At 44.8% G+C, this 22,238-nt stretch overlaps 1 protein-coding gene across 6 annotated transcripts in view; it reads right to left on the bottom strand.

Moving 5' to 3' along the window:
* The window catches only part of EFCAB11 (EF-hand calcium binding domain 11), a 240,458-nt gene that overhangs the window by 57,865 nt on the left and 160,355 nt on the right, over positions 1 to 22,238 (bottom strand). For 4 of the 6 annotated variants that reach the window (XM_043919404.1, XM_043919408.1, XM_043919407.1 and 1 more), the window contains exon 6: positions 14,026 to 14,097. In XM_043919404.1, the coding sequence (XP_043775339.1) occupies positions 14,026 to 14,097 (72 nt within the window). The other 2 variants (XM_043919403.1, XM_043919405.1) reach the window with 2 other exon arrangements.

Here is a 22,238-nt window from a genome sequence, read left to right as displayed (position 1 = left end):
GGCTGACCGCGGGACTGGAGGACCTGTGTGGGTGGCGGGAGGAGGAGTGTGCATGTGTGTAAGTGCTTTGCTGTTGTTGCTCTTCAGTCTATCAGTCGTGTCTGACTCTTTGCAACCTCATGGACCGCAGCACGCCAGGCCTCCCTGTCCTTCACCAACTCCCGGAGTCCACCCAAACTCACGTCCATTGAGTCGGTGATGCCATCTAACCATCTCATCCTCTGTCGTCCCCTTCTCCTCCCACCTTCAATCTTTCCCAGCATCAGGGTCTTTTCCAATGAGTCAGCTCTTCATATCAGGTGGCCAAAGTATTGGAGTTTCAGCCTCAGCATCAGTCCTTCCAATGAACACCCAGGACTGATTTCCTTTAGGATGGACTGGTTGGATCTCCTTTCAGTCCAACGGACTCTCAAGAGTCTTCACCAACACCACAGTTCAAAAGCATCAATTCTTTGGTGCTCAGCCTTCTTTACAGTCCAACTCTGACATCCATACATGACCAGTGGAAAAACTGTTTAGTGTAAATGCTTACAAGTTACCAATCTTCTGGTGATACTGGCTCCACAAAGAACCAAGTGGACTTTTCAATAAATGTGTGACTGGTCCCCTGCAGTAGAAAGTCTCAGTGTGCTGGGGAGATCTGCCTGGCTGGCTACACTCATACCCACATCACAGTCTGCCTGGAGGGTCACTCTGAGGCCTGCAGTGACCTCAGAGATGCAGGCAAATGAGTCCATCACTGGAAACACATGAGGCTCTTTTGGTTGGGCCGGAGGCCTGGCCCTGAGCTCAGACCTGAAAGGCCAGGGGTCCCCATTCTCAGTGTTGGACTCAGGAGCCGGCCTGTCCAGGGTCAGGCCCCGGGTCTGCCACGGGCCTTCACGTCTCTGCGCACATTCCCGTGCTGACGATGAGTGTAAGGCCTCGGTGTTAGAGCCGCCGTGAGAACTAACTGGCGGTGCGTGTGAAGTGCTGAGAGCAGTCAGCCAGTGGCAGGCAGACACCAAACGCTGGTTTCACCGTCAGGGGGAGTAAGTTTCAGTCCCTGTGCCATTTATCACAGGACTAAGTTTTGCAGGAATGCTGTTGTTTTCTGCTTTGTCTTTCCAAGGTGGCTGTTTCACTTTTGAGCAACAAAATTGTTGCTATTCCTGGCACCTCAGATTAGAATAAACTCATTGCTTTCTGTCTCCCAATACCTCATGGCCATTTCTGTTACCTGCTGCAAATATTTTCTAGTCACGTAGCCTAATTTGGGGGCTTTTTGCTGAGAAGGCAAAAACATTTTCTAATCTATTTGGCAACCATAGTGTAAAGGATCAGGTCCATGAAAGCACAAAAGGTCTTCATTAATAATATATGGAATTGGAACTGTGTATCATATTTCATTATTGCTTTCTTACTAATATAACATTAAAAACCTGTTGCTGCTTTAAGAATTCCTAGGCATGAAAGCCTGGTAGATTAAGTTATGGCTCGGATTAGATATATTAAACAGTTACATCCATGGTATCAAGAAACATGACAGAACTGAGAAAATCAATTTAAATGAAAATAAAATCATTCTGTCTTAGGCTTCAATTTTCAAAGCAGCTGCTCCTTTTGATCAGCGTTGACGTGACTTCACTCTCTGAGGTCTGAAGTTGAGTGCATGCAGCCCAGACCCTTCCCTCTGGTCGGGCATCTCAAGCCCAGTTGCTCAGCGGCTTCTCTTGGGTGGGGCGGGGGGTACACCGGGAGATGAGGAAGCAGGGGTGGAGGGAGCGGAAGGTTGCGTGTGTGACGGGCGAGTTCACAGCCACACCACTAGTCAAGTTAGGTACCAGCGATGGTGGGATACACGTTCACAAGACATAAAAACACCGCACTGGAAGATCCCTTAGAGACAGCTAATCAATCCTTTCCCAAGGTATAATCCGCGGAACATTAGTTCTTTAAGACGGCTCTCTCTGTATATCCGCACGTGTGTACACACATGTACACACACACACACACACACACACGCAGAGTTACACGGTCCATCAAAGAAGTCTGAGACACTGCATGCTACTCTCTCCTTGGAGTTCCACAATGGACGTCAGCATTTTAAAATTCCCGTGAATTTCTACAGTAAGAAAACACCCATTTGTCATGTTTATATGCCCACAGTTTTATTTATTTACGTACTTCTGGTTGTGCTGGGTCTTCGATGCCGCGTGGGCTCCTCTAGGTTCGGCAGGCTCGGGCGGGTCTGTAGCTGTGACCTGGGGCTTCTCGCTGCGGTGGCTGCCCGTGTTGCAGAGTCCCGGCTGCCGGGCGAGCGGGCTCGGTAATCGCAGCTCGCGGGCTCAGCGGTTGCCGCGCGCGGGCTGTCCCTCCGCGGCACATGCGATCTCCCCGGACCAGGGATCAAACCCGCGTCTCCTGCACCGCCAGGCAGGTTCCTTACCACTGAGCCGCCAAGGAAGCCCCCGTTTGTCATCTTTGACCAAATATTTCCTGAGCTTTCTCGGCCCAGCACTTCTGTTCACATAACACTTATTTATGTCTAACCAGCAATGCGCAGTCTTATCTAGTCAACTTTCTCCTTGAAATTGACGAGGAAGGGAAACCGAGGCCCGAGAAGAGCGTGTGACTTGCCCAGGAGCACAAGCGGGAGCGACTGGGCGGAGACGGGACGTCGGAGCTCTACCTCTTGGAGACCTTCCCCTCCTTCGTCACTGTGCGCAGACCCGACGCGCACCAGGGCCGGTGCCAGCCACTAAGGACGCAACGGAAAGAAACGGTGCTGGCTCCGGGGAGCTGGCGATCCAGAGCGGGAGGCAGAGCTGGAAGGGTGCCCATCACACCACGACTGGGAGGAGCTCCGAAGGGGCCGCTGCGGGAGTGAGTCCGGAAGAAAGGAGCGCTCACCTCCTAAAGCAGCTAGGGGTTCGCGGCCACGCAGGAGGTGAGGTTGGCATGGGGCCTTGAGGGGTGAGCATGAGCTTGCCTCCCAGTGTTTTTCTCTCCCTCAACCCCTTTCTCAGGAGTCCCCACAGTACCTCCCTTCTGTGGGGTGATGTTTGCGTGAATCCCCACAGGACCCTGTCACCTGATCGGACCGGGGTCCGGGCCCCAGAGCAACCAGTCCAGAGGCTGGAGGGCCCCCTACAGGAGCGGGCAGGGCCATCCACAGAAGTGTGTGCAATGGCGGCCACGATCCTGGGCAGCTACTGAATGACTGAGAGACAGCTACCGGATATGGCTATTCAAGGAGGAAATGAATCTTTTATTTTGTGTCATTTTGATTAGTTAAAATTAAATTTAAATAGGCACATGTGTTGGTAGCTTTAGATAGCACAGTTGTAGACTGATTGACAGATTCACTTTGTGATTCCAATTTAAAATACACGTTAGCTTAGATTTATGATTTTAAGTTGAAATTCAAGTTTATAAATACTATTGAAACATTCAAGAGAATTAAGACATCAGGTTGTAGAGTTTTCTTAATGATACTTAAAATTTAGTTAAATACATGGAAAGACGTATTTGTTCACTGGAGAACTGAAGAGCTTAAAAGAGAATTGATTCAAGGATTTGAAAACATTCAAAATAAGTCCTCTGACCATGGAGTTAGCTGGAAATCAATAATGAAAACTAGAAAGCCCACAACTTTTGAAAATGTAACAAATCATTTCTGGATAGCCCATGTGTCAAAGAAGAAATAAAAACAAATTAGAAAATATTTTGAAGAAAATGAAGACAAGGCATATCAAAACTTGTGAGATGCAGCTAAAGCAGGGCTTAGACGTTTATAGTCTTAAATGTAAGTATTAGAAAGGAAAAAAGACTGAAAATCAGTGTAGTGTTTGTCTTTCTCTGTATGATTTATTTCACTTAGCATAATGCCCTCAAGATCCATCTATGTTGCCACAAATGGCAGCTTTTCTTCTTTTTCATGACTGAATAACATTCCATTGTATAGGTATTAGATAAAGATATATCTTATATTTTCTTTGTCCGTTCATCCATCAGTGGACACGTAGGTCATTTCCACATCTTGGCTGTATTAACATATTAACTGGCTTTTTGAGACTGGTCACAGGGAGAATCTAGGAGCCACACCTGTGGATTTTCTCAATGCTGTAGGAATTATGAAGGTCAGAAGAAGTATAAAGGGTCCAAAGCTAAGGGATTTTGTTCTTTGAAAGGTTTAGCACCAACAGTTTAATACGAAAGATCAGTACTTTTTTTTCCCCTGGTTTTCCGAGGTTCTCCAAATACAATTCAAGAGCAGATCTATAAGATCTCTTCTTTGTCAGAAACTAACCCATATAACCAAATGTGAATATACTTCTGTATGGCAAAAGCCTGAGTCCAGTGGACATTGCTGAGAATTCAGAGTCTTATAAAGGTGCCATTAAGTGGTGCTCTTCTGGTTTTTGCCAATATATCCTATAACATTACTTTGAAAGTCCATCTACCCCCTTTATATATTTTTAAAATTCATTTATTTACTTTTCGATTGCACCTCACAGCATGTGGGATCTTGGTTCCCCAACCAGGAATTGAACCTGCACCCCCTGCACCAGAAGCTCGGAATCTTAGCCACTGGACCACCAGAGAAGCCCCTATGTACTTTTTCTTTTTTCTTTTTTTTTCTTACTCCCCCTCCCCCTCCTGTCCCCCTCTCTCCCCCCTTGCTACCTCTCTCCCTCCTGCCCACCTCTCCTATGTACTTTTAATTGATATCTAGGCTTTTATTATAAATTAAGCAGTGGCAAGGGATACAATTTCCACCATACAGTCAGGTCTGAAAACTTTTAAATAAACTTTTATTTTACAACAGTTTTAGATTTACAAAAAAACAGTTGTGAAGATAGTGTAGATTCCTCACATGCCTCACACCCCGTTTCCCCTACTGTCAGCATCTTACATTAATGTTATACATTTGCTATAATTAATGAAACAACATTGATACATTATTATTAACCGAAGCCCATGTTTCATTCAGTTCTCTATGGCTTTTATCCAATGTCTCTTTCCTGTTGCCAGGATCCCCCCTCAGCTCGCACATTACGTTGACTTGTCGTGTCTCCTTAGGCGCCTCTTGGCTGTGACATTTCTCAAGGATTCCTTGTTTTTGACCTTGACAGTTTTGAGAAGTGCTGGTCAGGTATTTTTCAGAATGTCTCTGAATTGGGATTTGTCTGCTGTTTTTCTCATGACTGCAGTGAGGTGGTGGGGTTTCAGGAGGAAAGTCAGAGAGGTTAAGTGTCATTTTTATCACCTACATAAAGTACACAGCATCGACGAGATTTATCACTGTTAATATTGACTTTGGTCACCTGGCTTAGGTGGTTACTGTCAGGATTCACCACTGTTCCTGTCTGCCCCCTTCCATCTGGTACTGCCCGGAAGAAAGTCTCTGTACGCAGTCCATACTGCAGGGATGGGGAGTCACACCCCCCTCTTTGAGGGCAGGGCACCTACATAAATTATTTGGAATTCCTCTGCAAATGAGATTTGTCTCAATTCTTCCATTTGTTTATTTATTCCACCATTTACTTGAATCAGTATGCGCTCACAGATATTTATTTTATACTTTGGGTTATAATCCAATACTTCTTTATTTTGTTACTCAAATTGTTCCAGCTTTGACCACTTGGAACTTTTCTAAAATTGGTTCTTGTGTTCCTGTGACATACCCACCTTCCAATATGTGGTTGTTTTTTGCTTGCTTGTTTTTTAATTTTTGTTTTCTGAGTATGTCCTCTTTCTAGCACTACAGGATGACCTAGGTTCATCTTATATATTTTGCCACCCGAAAAAAAAAAAAATCCCTGTACCTTACCTATTCGACACCCCTTGCCACAAAAAAACACTGATAATTACTGGTCTTTTAGTCATCACTATATTTTTCCCTTTTCCAGGATGTCATATTGGTGCATAGCAAATGTAGTCTTTTCACTTTGGCTTCTTTCACTTAGAAATATGCATTTAAGATTCACTCATGTGATTTTGTGGGTTGATAAAAGCTCATTGCTTTTAATCACTGGATAATAATTCCATTGCATGGTTGTACCACATTTTGTTTACACACTTGTCTCCTGAAGAACATCTTGGCTGCTTCCAGTTTTGGGTGATGATGAATAAAGCTGAAATAACATTCTTGTGCAAGTTTTCTTGTGGAGAGAAGTTTTCAAATCAGTTGAGTGAAAAAAACAATTTGAGTAGAAAAACAATGAACAACAGTGATTGTTGCATCATTTGGTAAGACTATGTTTAGCTTCGTAAGAAAGTGTCAAACTGTCTTCTGAAGTGGCTGTGCCATTTTGCATTCCCACCAGCAATGAATGAATAGAAACTACTGAACCGAAAGTTAAACTCAGAGAGAAAGAGGAGGAGGAGAGAGAATGAAAGGCATGTCAGATAATATCATCCATATAACATATGTATAACTGGATTCTGAGAGTGCATTTTCTTTCAGAATGTCATGAAAGAAGTGTTTGAAGAGATAATTGTCAGAAACTTTTCATATTTGATAAAATGCATAAAATACGCTAGAACTTTAGTTTCTATTTGCAGTGGGAGGCGTTGGAGTCTGTTGATACAAGTTTGGACATCAGTCAAAAAGCAGGTCAGATAGAACCCTGAATGGCTTAATATATGTAATTCTATTTATGGGTGTGGTGGGGAGAGTAGAAACAAAGGCGAAAAGGAAAGAAGGAGGGCAAAGAGGAAAGTAAGGGAGAAAGAAAGGAGGGCAGGAGAGAGGGACAGAAGGAAGGGGCAAAGGGAGAAAAAGAAAGACAAAAGATTAAACCTCAACCCACAAGCAGTATCGGCAGCAGTAGCCAGACCTTGGTAAAGAAATGGACTCAGGCACTATTTCTGCCACGATTAACCTCAGAAACATCATTTAAATTCAAGGTTGGCTTCCTTCTTTAAAACAAAGAAGATGATCAAACCTACAATAACTGTTATTATGATAATACTTGCAGTGTATTTCTAGACCTTTGATCAATTTTTTTCTATAAGTTTAATATTATTGAAATATAATATTTGCCTAAAATTTGCCTAACAAATATACTACAGCAAACCTAACTGTTTTGTTCTCCTTTGAAGTCTTTTTCTCCCACCAAGTATCAGTAAATCATAAAATAAGGAGTATATTTGGATTTTGGTTTATGTTTTCATATAAATTAATCTGCATTTTCTGTGAAGTTAATGTTCTTTTTGATTCACACTTCTGAGCATTTTACCAATTTAGCAGTCCAAGAGAAATTTAGATTGAACACTCCATATTTTATTATGTTAAATTGTTTTCAGCCAGTTTTGAATCCATGTGGCCAAGCCAATTTAAATGTGTTTTGTAAGAAAGGTCACTTCATGAGCTGCTGTTCCTCATGTCATTAAATTTCCATTTGTATGTATTTTAACTGTCTAATTCTGCAGCTCTAAACAGATTTCTCAAAAATTATAAACTAAGAAAAAGGAAAGCAACCAACTGCTTTTATTAACCCTAAATTACAATTCTGTTAGTGACGCATAAACCCTGAGTACTGCTGATGGTGGAAAATGCTGTTAAAAACTAACACACGTAAGTGAATGTTGCCCAGTGAGCATGCACATTTATTTAAAAAACACTTCCACTGTTCAGGGCGGCTTCCCTGGGGGCTCAGACAGTAGAGCATCTGCCTGCAATGTGGGAGACCTGGGTTCAATCCCTGGGTCGGGAAGATCCCCTGGAGAAGGAAATGGCAGCCCACTCCAGTATTCTTGCCTGGAAAATCCCATGGACAGAGGAGCCTGGTGGGCTACAGTCCACGGGGTCGCAAAGAGTCAGACACGACTGAGCGACTTATCTCCTTCTCTCTATATAAACTGTTCAGAGCATTCCATCATCTTTGAAAATCACCTTTCCAGCTGGCAGCACCTTTTAAAAGATATTGTCTCTGGTGGCAAACCTTTGTCTTTTGAAAGTGGGTTTGATTAATAACCCAAGGTAATTTGGGCTAAGCTTGGTGATGGGCAAGATGGGAATTAATATTTAATACCAATCATGTGATAGAAGCTTGACCCGGGATGGCCAAGGAATCTGGATAAACTCATTTTGGATCAAAAACAAAGTGTGACCAAGACTATGGACTAGAGTCATAGACGATTTTCCCACTGGAAGTGATGTAGTGTAATAGAAGCTGTTTGTGTTTAGTCAGGCTGATGGGTTTTGATCACCACCCTGACACTCCACCCATCACCACCACGTGGCCTCTGTCAAGTTGCTTAGACTCTGCAGTGGTTTCCTCTTAAAAAAAGAGTTCACAAATGTCTATCACATCAGTTTTCAAGAATAAAATAAAATAATACAAAATATCTAGCACAATCCACCCCTCTTTCCCCCTCTGAAGGTGACAACTATGAAGGGGAAAATATTCATTAGGATGAAGGTGGTCCAATTTTTTTAATGGAATTTTAGCTTTGGTTGTATTTCTCTATTATCTCATCAGATATGAATTCCAAGATTATTTGTTAGCCTCCAATTTGGGGCAAAGATCTAGTTGTTATTTTGGTGTTTTAGGCTAAGGGTCTGTGTGTGTTGAGTTACCTGGTTGTGGGCTGGGATGGTGGAGATAGTGGTGAAGATAAGGCTGAACAGACAAGTAGAGACCAGATTACAGAAGGCTTTGAATGGCATATTAAGAGTTAGACATGACCCAATACAAAGGGCCACTATAAGGCTTTTGAGAAGAAAGAAAATCAATTATCTCTGTGCTTTGAGAAGATAACTGATGTGCTGGATGGAGTTTCATGACATGGGTCTGTTTCTCACTGATCAGCATGCCCTCCACTCATCTTTATACCAATGAACAGAGGCCCACAGATGGACTAATGGGAACAGAAGACCGTGGTGGGATGGAAGGCAGTGTCATGGAAGTTTCTGCAGATGCAGACTTGGGATGCCATGACTGACTGGATGCCACAGCAAAGAAGGATGGGGAGATGGGAGATCTGGAGGTAATGCTGAGGCGGCTGGTTCGGATGACGGCTTGCGCAGGGGAATGGGGTCGGCGCCATTAACAGAAATAGAAGATGCAGAATGGAAGCCAGTTTGGGAAATCAGGGAAAACGAGTCTAATTTTAGTTCAATGAGCTTATAGGGAGGTGGGAGTGTCCAAGAGGCAAATGAGACAGGTCTGGGTGGAGCAGAGACCCAGACTGAAGATGAAGATGTGTTGGTGGAATCACACTGAGAAAGGTGGCAGAGAATGAAATCATCCTTGGAGAGGGTGTTGATCTAGCAGACTGGCCAGTTAGAGGACCCTGGAGAATACTAACGCTTGTGAGATGGTTGAAGAAACAGGAAAAGAGAGTGGAGAAAAACAGGCACAGAAATGTCACAAGAGAACAGAGCTCTGGAACCCAAAGAGAGGAGGACCCAAGACAAAGGACAAGTGTGACGAGGTCCAAGAGGGGCTGGGGGGTTTGGGCCCTGGTGGATCACTGGTGACCTCTGAGAGATCGCCTCCAAGTTGCCGCAAGGGGAAACTAGGGCTGAGGGTACTGAAACATCACTCTCTCCCAGGGGTATCAGGGAGAGAGAATTGACAACAGCTTCCTTTACCATCTTTGGCTACTTCTGAAACCATCAACTCAGAATGGGACTTGAACCCACGGTCTTTTAACTGAGATCACACACCTGGTGTCAGGACTACATGAAATCCCTTGGACTGCAAGGAGATCCAACCAGTCCATCCTAAAGGAGATCAGTCCTGGGTGTTCATTGGAAGGACTGATGCTGAAGCTGAAACTCCAATACTTTGGCCACCTGATATGAAGAGCTGACTCATTGGAAAAGACTCTGATGCTGGGAAAGATTGAAGGTAGGAGGAGAAGGGGACGACAGAGGATGAGATGGTTGGATGGCATCACCGTCTGAATGGACATGGGTTTGGGTAAACTCCAGGAGTTGGTGATGGACAGGGAGGCCTGGCGTGCTGCGGTTCATGGGGTCGCAAAGAGTCAGACACGACTGAGCAACTGAACTGAACTGAAACCGTCAACTCAGAATGCGACTTGAACCCACGGTCTTTTAACTGAGATCACACCTGGTGTCAGGACTACATGAAACCCAGGTTCTTGATGTCTCATTGCAGAAAGAATTCAGTGAGAGATAAGTGATAGGTGAGAAGTGGATTTCTTTAGAGAGAAACATGCTCCACAGACAGAGTGTGGGCCATCTCAGAAGGCCAGAGCAGACCAGGGTACGGGGTTGTCAGTTTTTACAGGGCTGGGTGATTCCATCGCCTAGTGAGTGGGAGGGGTATTCTAGCTGTTTTGGGGAAGGGGTGGGGATTTCCAGCGATCGGGCCACCACCCACTTTGGGACCTTGATGGCTGACCTTGGGCCTCCATGGTGCCTGCGGTGTGTCATCTCGCTGCTGTACTTCGACGAGCCTGCACTGAGGCTCAGGGTCTGGAGGCAGGCGACCTGTCTGCCATCTGGGACCCGCCTGGTTCTAGTCAGTTTGCTATGTCCCTCTTTTAAGGGCTGTGCCCTGCCCCCTTCCCTCCCATGTCACTTCTCCTTCATCTGTTTATTAGACTCTTTTTCTCTGTTGCCCCAGTAAATGTTGATGTTACCTAGGACTCTGTCCTTGGCTCTAAGCTCGTAACAGTTAGGGTTCTCTTGGTTTCAGATAACAGAGAGCAACTCCAGCTGGCTTGAGCAGAAAGATTTATTGGAAGGAAAGAGGGTTACCTCATAGGACCCAGAGGGTTATGACTGGACCTTGTGTACAAGCTTTCCCCAGAAATCCAGCACCATGGGCTTTCGCTAGCTCCTTCCTTATTACCCTCTTGGTGTCTATTTCACTTTCTGCTCTCGTTGCAAACCAGAGGCCTAGGTTTTCACGCCATGTGGTGGCAAACACGCCTGCCCCTCGCCCCGGGGTCATACCCACTCGCTCGGCCAGAGGAGCGAGCTATGCCTCCCTCACTCGCTCCTGGGGTCTTCCGGGGGAGAGGCTGAGCTGATCGCCTTGCACAGGTGCCCCTCTGTGGACCATTCAACTAAGGGCACACCAGTGAGTGAACTCTGCAGACAAAACCATGTGGCTCAGGGACAAGGGTGGGGGCAGGGGCCTGGACATGAAGGACTGGGGCAGAGCTTACAGGAGGAGGACTGGGACTGGGTTCTGGGGGTGGGGGGCGATAGGAGGGAAGGTGACATGAGCAGCTTCTCAGCTCCCTTCCCTCCTTGGGTCTGTGCTCTGCCCGGAGACCCGGCCCTCCTAGGTATCAAATCCTGGAGGTGCCCTTCCTCCTAGAGAAGGGCCAGGTCATGTGGCTTTCTTCTAGAAAAGAAAATATAATGACTTTCCATGGGTGGCTCAGACAGTAAAGAATCTGCCTGCAATGCAGGAGATCTAGGTTCAATCCCTGGGTCGGGAAGATCCCCTGGAGAAGGGAATAGCAACTTATTCCAGTATTCTTGCCTGGACAATCCCGTGGACAGAGGAGCCTGATGGGCTACAGTTCATGGGGTCACAAAGAGTTGGACCTGACTGAGCAGCTAACACACACACACATTATACTTGACTTCCCTTCCCTGTGACCAGCCCTCAGCAGACCTGGGGGAGTGTCCAGGGATCAAGCCTATATTCTCAAGATGAATCAGAGTTGACTGATCCCGAGCCAACTGCAGCCTCTCTGTCTAGGGTGTCTGCACTTGGAGTGGCACAGACCCCGGGCCAGCTCCTCTGGAGAATGCGAGGCGGGCAGGGACCCCAGGGCGGGGGCGGAGTCCAGAGGAGCTCGTGCTGTATCTGATTCTCGTTCTCCTGGGAACCCAGCTGCATAGCTGCCCTTCCAACGTCAGACTCCAGAGGCTAGCCCAGTATTGCCCAGCAAACCCCTTTTCCATCTAAGCTGGATTGGGGGAGGTTTCTGTCACTGAGACCGAAGAGAGCCTGAACTAATCCCAGGTTGGAGGAGCTGCCCAATAGCTGTTCCCACCCTGGCCTCCTGCCTGCCACTCAACGGGAGGACGTGACTTCTCCCTCTCTCCTGTCATGCTTCCAGGGAGAAATAAGGTCCAAAGAGTCATTGCAACACCAGGTTGTGGTATTCTGGCAATTACTGAATGCTGGCATTTTGTTAGTGAACTACTCTAATTTTTACATTAAGATTTTTAAAGCAGGATCACTTATGCACTGAGATGAAGACCAATGACTCAACTATTCACATTACAATAAATATGCTTGCTGAATAAAACTCTGCCCAGGGGCTTTTCATCAGTCAGAACAATTTGTCCAAAAACACACATGATGCTGAATGATACTGCTGATCTACCTTTTTCTTGAATGATACTTCATTTGTACTTCTTAATGATTTTCCAAGTTTTCTTCATTTTGGATGCTTAGCATATGCTAACTTTGGGATAAGACTTTATTTTTTAACAACCTTTTCATTTTGGAATAGTTTTAGGTTTATAGAAAGATTGTGAAGTTAGGAGAGCGAGTTCCCACATACTCACAGTCTCCTCTGTGATGAATATTTTCTGAGTGTGTCCTTGGCTATGGTACATGTGCCACATCAATGAACCAATATTGACACAGTATTACGAACTAAATTCCACACCTCACTAGTGTTTACCTAATGTCCTTTCTTCTATTCCGTGATCCCATCCAGAACACCCGATCACACTTAGTTATGAAGTCCCTTTAGCTTCCTCTGATTTACGACAGTCTGTTAAGTTTATCTGCTAATAATCTGTTAGCAGGATGCTTGGTTAATGTTTCTATGTGACAAATTTACATTTTTCTTTGAGCTTTAATCCTTCTAAAACTTGACTCAAACGAGATGTTTTCACAGTGTTGTTAATGTTTGGCATTCTGAACACTTACAGATAAAATATTAGTGTTGATAGGAGGATTTATTTAAAATAAGTGCTGAATGTCCAGGGTCACAGTCCCTAGATCCCAGGTGTGGATGGGCAGAGCATGGAGAACAGGAACACAGATGGCTAAGACCCTTGGTGCAGGGAAGAACCTTCCAGAACCAGTCAGAGTCCAGGAGAGGGCAGCCCAGGGCTTGCTCTTCTGCTGCGGGACCCCAGGCCCAGGCCATTCTAATGGATTCTGCGTTTAAGTTTTTGCTCCCAAATCCTTGCTGCACCCCATTCCTCCTCTGTGTACAGCTGGAACAGACTTACTAATCACAGCCCACTCTGTCTCTCAGTCTAACTCAGCCAGTGCCCTAGGGCCATCTTTGGATGATGATTTTGATGACTGCTAATGATACATTGTAGGCGTCCCAGGTGGCTCTGGGTGAAGAATCCGCCTGCCAAGCAGGAGACGGGTTCAGTCCCTGAGTCGGGAAGATCCCCTGGAGAAGGAAATGGCAACCCACTCCAGTATCCTTGCCTGGAGAATCCCATGGACAGAGGAGCCTGGCAGGCTACAGTCCCTGGGGTCGCAAACAGTCAGACATGATTTATCAACTAAACGGCAACAAGGATACCTTTTCTTAGAGAAGTCTTTGGTCTTTGTTTTCCAAAAGCCTTGCTCATTGCTCGAAACACAGTCAACACTCAGTACATGCAGGTGCTATTATTTGATCAACCAGTGCTGAATGCACGAAGGAAACCGGCACCGTTGGCATGAAAAAAACACCCTCTCCTTGGGGGTTAGGACCTGCTGAGGACCGGGGAGCCTCTGGGTGGGTGTCGAGGACCAGGAAATGAGTGGAGCCTCCCTGCCTGTGATGTGGGTGGGAGTCGGGGGCTGCGAGTGAAGAGGAATGGTTGGGGATGACCCCAGCGGCAGTGCCAGCAGCAACCAGACTTAGGACTGGGGCCACATGGAAGGAGATGACTTATAATCATAATAACCACCTCTAGGAGTCTGAGATGCAAGCAGTCGTGAGCATCTGAAGACCATAATGGAGAGTTTAATGGAAGGTATGCAGTATGACAGCATCGCTAGGGTGGAATCTGACATCTCATTACATCACCATCTATTCTGGTCTCCCCAGAAGTTGCATACAAGCAGTTAGGCTTACTTTTGTCCAGAGTTCATGGCATATTCGAAGTCTTTAAAGCTGACATGACCATCTGAGTCTTGATCTACTTCCCTGGAAAATGAAACAGAAAGTGATTTACAGTGAGTTTTGTTCTACTTCTGCACTTCATTTCTCTATGTGAGAGGCACCTATCTTATCTGCTAGAAGGCTGAGGTCAATGGCTATCCTTTTTTTTTTTTTTTTTTTGCATTGATAATACCTAAGGAGAGAAGGAAAGGAAAAAGTATCTATTAAAACCTACAGAAATGATATACTCAATACATTTAAAGGAATGTCACCAAATGCACAGGTTAAATTTGTTTATATTAAAAAAGGCAGGAGTGATGGTTTTCCTAGCCATCCTGCAAATTCTTTCTGTGATATGTCAATAAATATACATGCATCTGTCAACCAAAAAAGCAAGGCAGGAGGCTGCAAAGAAGAAGAGAGTTTATTTGGATTCTGGAAGAATTGCAATTCAGGAAATACAAACTTGGGTAACCCTGAAAGTGCCCTGAAGAAGAGATGAAAAGCCACAGGGTTGTTGAAAGTTGCCTGGTGACAACTGTGATTGACTCTGACTCAAGTAGGAAAATATTTGTCCTTGAGGACTCCCAAGTTGTTTCAGGGTAAGAGTCCAGTAAGTATCTTGAGTTTCTGGAAGGTGTTCTGGATGACAAAGGACTTTAATGTCCATAAGTCACACTTCCTTACTGGTCTCCTGGCCCCATGGCAGAGAGCTGTTGGCAACACCGACACCATTTTGATTTTTCCCACCATACATTGCACAACAGAAGTGTGGAGTAAAGAATTAAGAGGTAAAAAACACCTTTTAGGGGACTTATCTGGTGTTTCAGTGGCTGACTCCCTGCTCCCAATGCAGGGGGCCCCAGTTAGAATCCTGGTCAGGGAACTAGATCCCAAATGCCACAACTAAAAGACCCTGCATGCTGCTGCTAAAAAAGATCATACAGGCCACAGTTAAAAAAGGAGATCCCATGCTTGACAAAGAAGATTCCACAGGCCGTAACTAAGACCTGAAGCAGCCAGATGAATAAATATTTTAAAAAAGGAAAAACATTTTGGGAGTAAATAACTATAGTGGCTGACATCTTGCCTCACACTGCCTTTACACTGCCCATCTCACTGAATCTGTGCACAGACACCAGGATGGGCCCATTCTGCAGACATTGACCATTAAGGGGTTCAATGTGCTGGTAGGATCACTGTGTTGGTAACAGACATGAAACTCAGGATGGTTAAATTCCCAAACGTGGGCTTTACACACTATTCTACACGTCTCCCTATGTAAATAGGATGTTCCAGACAGAAGTGGTTGTGTTGCAATTACCACACAGCTAACTCAAGCTCTGGAAGTTTTCATTGACTTCATTCATGGCCTCGGAAGCTCGGTTAATTCCTCACAAACACCCGATAAGCTTTTCTGAATCCTAGGAAGAGAGGTGAAGGCGTGAGCCTCTGACTGGTCAGCTGAGGGTGTGAGTGGCCTCAGCTGGGTTGTGCCTAAGTGTCCCTAGGGCCACTGAGACAGGGGCATTGCTCCTTTGAACAGGGAGCAGAGAAATGGTGCTCAGCCCCCCTAGTTAACATAACACATGGCAAAGGGAGAAAATCGTGGCGTAAGCAATACTTTCAGCTGCTACCAGTGACAGAAGTGATTACTTTAAGACTGTGTTTGAAAGATAACTGTTGAGTTGTGGCCACAATTCCTCTTTGGGAGGCATTCTAAAACAATGCATTACATGCCTTATGTGGCACTCCTGGGTGGGTGCAAATTATATTTTGTTGAAACAGCAAATGGTATCAACCAGGACAAAGGGCTTTTTAAAGCAAGGACTGGTCCAAGTAACAGAGCCACTAATCACTGTAATAGTTTTAAAGCAGGCTTTTAAAATATTGAATTCTAAAATAAACTTTCTGAATATTTCATGCCAAAGTCTCTGAAGTCTATAACGGTATGGGATAGAGTGATAATAATTTTTCATTCTTTTGAAGTAAAGAAAAATCCCTACTTCTCTGCCCCAGGGCAAAACCATGTTGCAGTATGTTAGTTTAAGATGACTGCAGACTGTAGGGCCCATTATTCTTGCTACTTCTTTTGGTGAAATATACATGACAATTTCATGCCGTACAGGACCAAAGGCGGAATGGCAGATCTCTTCTAAGGGATTAGAAATAATCAGTATCACATGTTACTGACTACAGAGTATAAATCATCCCCTTTATTAAATAAGATAATTGAAGATTCTTAATATTGCCTAAGTATTTTTTCCAAGGAATTGGATTAGATAAATGGCCTTTTTTCTTTCCACTCTGAACTGGCATGATTGAACTATAAATCTCATAGGGTGAGTTAAGTGGATAACTTAGAAAAGTAATATTTAGGATAAACTGTTTCTATATATATGTGTGTGTGTGTGTTTATTCACTTATTGAGATGCTGAATACTTGTAGAAAAGGAAATCCCTTTGCCTGATTCTCTCAGTAAATAACCTTTTTGTAATTGCATTAACTTCTTATTTTTCTTGCTATCTTTGCCAAAGCTTCCCATCATAAAATGGTTATGGTGTAACCAAGAGGTATTAAAATGGGAAAGTTTATTCATAAAGCTTGGAGTGGCATTTTTATAATGAACGGGGGAGCGTTGTGTTTATATTTAGAATGAGACATGGTAAAATACCATCTTCCAACTTTCCTTCCTCATCACATATATATAATGGTCGTCTCAAGGAGAATGAAGAGGAAATTCACATTTCAGAGCTATAATTTTAAAAGCTAAAATACTGTTTTTCATTGCAGACGGCATTATTCCAAAGAAGGAAGCTTTCACAGCACCCACACTCAGATCGCTGTGTGATGGAAGAGCAGATGTGCTGGTGGGTAGAATCAGTGGCGCTGAGGAGATGAAGGCGACGTCATTATGTAAAAAGATTCATGGTTTCTGTTTACACTGTTCAACCCTAAAAGGAGTACACTCTCCTTCTGAAACCAACAGTGTGCTGTCTCGGTGTCACTGATACACATTCAGCACTGAAATATCCCACCACCATCGCTCCAACTAGAAATAAGCGCTGGGAAGGCCAGAACTTTCTCTAGTTCGCTGCAACATCCCCATCTCTTGGCCCACAGTCAGCAATGACTGTTTACAGAGTGAATGAATTTGTGGAATAAATGAATCTGGGGAAACAGTGGACAACACTGCAGAATATCTACTGCCTCCCAGGAGGTTTGGGGGGATTAAAGAAAGTATGTCATCACTGTTTTTACAGAGTCGAAATCCTAGGCAGAGAAATAACAGACTGATTGATGATGGCACCTAGGAGCCCTCGCTTGGGGACCCATCAGGAATGGTCAGCTGTGGCCTCCATGCCCCGCTGCATTTTGTAAACACAGACCAGATGCAAGAGTCCAAGTGAGAGATGCACTCCAGAAGCTGAGGTTGCCTAGAAGAGCAACGGACAGAAGGCACCCATTGCGTGACTGGCTGAACAGTCAAGAGACAAAGAACGGAAGTTGAAAACTAAAGCAGAACACTGGACACTGCATCTAACCTGCCCTATAGCTGAAGCCCAGGCACTTGAAGCCACTTAAGTAACTGCTCTTTTACCGGACATAGGACTATATATATACACACACACACGAAATATAAGCCTGAATACACACACACACACACTTCCCTGGTAGCTCAGTTGGTAAAGAATCCGCCTGCAATGCAGGAGACCCCGATTTGATCCCTGATTCAGGAAGATCCCCTGGAGAAGGGATAGGCTACCCACTCCAGTATTCTTGGGCTTCCCTTGTGGGTCAGCTGCTAAAGAACCTGCCTGCAATGTGGGAGACATGGGTTCAATCCCTGGGTTGGGAAGATGCCCTGGAGAAGGGAAAGGCACTCTAGTATTCTGGTCTGGAGAATTCCATGGACTATACAGTCCATGAGGTCGAAGAGAGTTGGACATGACTGAGCGACTTTCACTCTGATACACACACACACACACACACACACACACACACACACACAGAGGCTTGTATTTCACAGCTGGCTTTTTAAAGGAATGAACAGTTTATAAAGATAGATGAAAGGAAAATAAATTGCCATGAACAACAGTAACTGCTTTCTAGACATGTAAAGCCAGTTAAAGACTTTTTGATTTGCTTGTTTTTGAGATGCAAAGGGAGAGCTGGAATTGATCTGTGGAGTAGGAACTCCAGAGAGTAGAACTGCTCTGTGTGACTCAGTATGAACATTTTAGGACCATGTGGGTGGAGGAGATGACAAGAAAGATAACAGAGGGGATTCCCTGGTGGTCCATTGGTTAAGACATCAACCTTCCACTTCAGGGGGCACAGGTTTGATCCCTGGTCAGGGAACTAAGATCCCGAATGCCATATGGTGATGAAGAGGAAAAAAAAAAAACAGAGAAGATGCAAGAAGAAGGGACTACTGACTGGTAGGGAGGAGGGTGGGATGCAACGAGAGGGGAACTGGCCCAAGAAAGTCCCCGAGCTCAAAAGTCCCTTAATTAACCAGTATGTTTATGTGTATTCTGAGGCTGTCTGTGTTGCGTGTTGTAACTTCTCTTTTATCCTCACCAAGGACTGTGACAGCCACACAGTCTATGGGGATGGTGTAGTTGGGGTGTGGGCACCAAATCTGGCACTGAGGGTGGAGTTCAGCGATGAGTTCAGTCTGAGTGGGTGCAGCAGAGAGCAGGAAAAGTCAGTGGGGGGCGGGAACATGACCCATCAACTGAATGCGCTCAGAGAGAAATGAGAACTCAGAGCCACAGGTCTTCCAGAAATTTGCAAAACCTCATAAAGTGCTGTAAAATCCCACAGGAAATGGAATGGGAGTTCCAGGCAATCCTATCTGGACTTAGAAGGGCAGAGGACCCAGGGTGACAATGCGATACTTTGAGAATTTCAGGCAGGTCTACACTCTATCCATTCAGCTGAATCCCAACAGTTTTCTTATCTTTTAAAATTCCGACATTTTTTGGACTTATCAGATAAGTGGTTATAATTACTTCTATCACCATAAGCTTTAGCATTTGTCTTTGTACATCCTGATTTGTTACGCAAGATTCTCTCTCCTTTTGGGGATGTGGTGTGGACTTAGCCGAGACGGGATGTTTTCCTGTGATCTTAGAGGCTAAGTGGTCCCCACCTTGAAGGAGCCAGGGTTTCACACTGTGAAATTTTTATTAAGCTCAGCTGTACTGCTGCTCTAACATTATATTCTAGAGAAAAACAGGTTGTTTTTAAATTTAAAAAAGACATAAACAGCAAATGTTTCTCACAAGCAGGACATGTTCCTTGTGCAACAATACTTACATTATTCCAGTTTCTTGTAAGGGGCTTCCCTGGTGGCTCAGAAGGTAAAAAATCTGCCTGTAATGCAGGAGACCTGGGTTCAGTCCAGGATCAGGAAGATCCCCTGGAGAAGGGAATGGCAATCCATGCCAGTATTCTTGCCTGGAGAATTCCATGGACAGAGGAGCCTGGCATGCTACAGTCCACGGGGTTGCATAGAGTCAGACATGACTGAGAGGCTAACACTTTTAACACTTAACTTCTTGTAATGTTTTGAAAATACTTTTTGTAAAATAATTCAAGAGTACCCCATGGCTAGATCTCCAAAGTCAGATTTCAAGTCAGAGTACATGCTTTTGCTCAAGCTAGTTTAAAAAAAAAAAAGGAAGGAGAGAAACAGTGAAGGAATTGAAACAATGGAACATTCTCTATTGAAATGATGTAAAGAATATAAACTGATGTTTTTATGTGGAAACAAGAATAAAAACTATATATATTATAACTGTAATCTCATAAACATCTATATTCATTTGAGCAGAAGTGGAAGATTATAAACTAAATACAAATTTGTCTTATGGGCTGGTTTGGATTAAAATATTCTTTAGTATTGGCATCTTTTTCAACTGAAGGAGTATTTCCTTTCTTTTTGGTCTGAATTTTCTAAACAAGTGACCTTATTTCACAACGTCTAAATCTTCAATAGAGCAAGATTTCTCAATCTCGGTGCTATTGATATTTGGGGTCGGATCACTCTTTGCCATGAGGGCTGTTGGGCCTGCACACTGCAGGATGTTTAGCAGCATCCCTGGTTTCTATCCATCTGATGCCAGGAGGACCCTTCCCCATTGGGACTGTCAAAACTGCCTCCAGATATTGCCAGGTGTCTCCTGTGAGGGTCGAGGGACAAAACCATCCCTGGTTGAAAACCATGGAGCTAGAATACGTGAACTTCAGATGTCCAAGCTGGTTTTAGAAAAGGCAGAGGAACCAGAGATCAAATCACCAACATCTGCTGAATCATCAAAAAAAGCAAGAGAATTCCAGAGAAATATCTATTTCTGCTTTATTGGCTATGCCAAAGCCTTTGACTGTGTGGATCACAATAAATTGTGGAAAATTCTTCAAGAGATGGAACTACCAGACCACCTGACCTGCCTCTTGAGAAACCTGTATGCAGGTCAGGAAGCAACAGTTAGAACTGGACATGGAACAACAGACTGGTTCCAAATAGGAAAAGGAGTATGTCAAGGCTGTATGTTGTCACCCTGCTTATTTAACTTATATGCAGAGTACATCATGAGAAACGTTGTGCTGGATGAAGCACAAGCTGGAATCAAGATTGCCGGGAGAAATATCAATAACCTCAGATGTGCAGAGGACACCACCCTTATGGCAGAAAGTGAAGAAGAACTAAAGAGTCTCTTGATGAAAGTGAAAGAGGAGAGTGAAAAAGTTGGCTTAAAGCTCAAGATTCAGAAAACTAAGATCATGGCATCTGGTCCCATCACTTCATGGCAAATAGATGGGGAAACAGTGGAAACAATGGCTGACTTTATTTTTTTGGGTTCCAAAATCACGGCAGATGGTCATTGCAGCCATGAAATTAAAAGACAGATTGCTCCTTGGAAGGAAAGTTATGACCAACCTAGACAGCATATTAAGAAGTAGAGACATTACTTTGTCAACAAAAGTCCATCTAGTCAAGGCTATGGTTTTTCCAGTGGTCATGTATGGATGTGAGAGTTGGATCATAAAGCAAGCTGAGTGCTAAAGAATTGATGCTTTTGAACTGTGGTGTTGGAGAAGACTCTTGAGAGTCCCTTGGACTACAAGGAGATCCAACCAGTCCATCCTAAGGGAGATCAGTCCTAGGTGTTCATTGGAAGGACTGATGTTGAAGCTGAAACTCCAATACTTTGGCCACTTCATGCAAAGAGCGGACTCATTTGAAAAGGCCCTGATGCTGGGAAAGATTGAAAGCAGGAGGAGAAGGGGATGACAAAGGATGAGATGGTTGGATGGCATCACCGACTCAATGGACACGAGTTTGAGTAAACTCCGGGAGCTGGTGATGGACAGGAAGGTCTGGTGTGCTGCAGTCCATGGGGTTGCAAAGAGTCGGACACCATTGAGCGACTGAACTGAACTGAGAGGAGCCAGAGGGGGAGGCCATTCTCTGTAACATTCCAGCTAAATCTACACTTACTAGAAAACTGCTTTAAAGACATGCCCCGGCCCCAAACAACTGACTGTGCGGCAGGGGAGGCACCCATGTTTCTTGGCTCAATTAAGCAGATCGTTGCCTCAGTGCTCTGCCCCGCCAACACGAAGGTTTTGGTGGAGCCCAGAGAAGATATCTGGGGAGGCAAGCCCGCGGGGTGATAACAGAGCAGCGGCGGGCGCGTCTGTGTTCGCAGCACACGAGCGGGCAGTCGGCAGTTACTCTGAGTCACTGGGATAGTCATACGGGTGTTGGAAGTTGACGCCCCATTTCGCTCACTTGAAACATGGATGAGAAATTTAACGTGGAGGCAAAGACTGAGATGAGAAAATTTTTCTGAGTGGAATTTGAGGGACGGGGAGAAAGGGAGAGAGGCCCTCTTTCTGATTGTTCACGGAGAAATTTAAAGGAAAAAAGTCAATACTGCTGTTATGTTAGGGTCAGAGCTGTCATACTGACTGAACGGTGAGAGCTAGAATGGCCCTCCAAGCGAGGAGCCCCTGCTGGGCGCGAGCCGGCGGCCATTGGAGACCACCGACCGTCAGGCTGCGAGCGCCCTGCCTTTCCGGGGGACCCGCGGGTCCTCCCCGCCGGCGCGCTTGCCTCCTTGTTGATGAGAGGCCTGTGGGGCTCGGCGGCCGTTCAGTCGGCGAAGAGTTCA

Source organism: Cervus elaphus, chromosome 12, assembly GCF_910594005.1.
Source record: "Cervus elaphus chromosome 12, mCerEla1.1, whole genome shotgun sequence".
NCBI classification, from domain to species: domain Eukaryota; kingdom Metazoa; phylum Chordata; class Mammalia; order Artiodactyla; family Cervidae; genus Cervus; species Cervus elaphus.
Note: the sequence above shows the minus strand (reverse complement) of the source record. Positions and strands in the feature narration are given on the sequence as shown.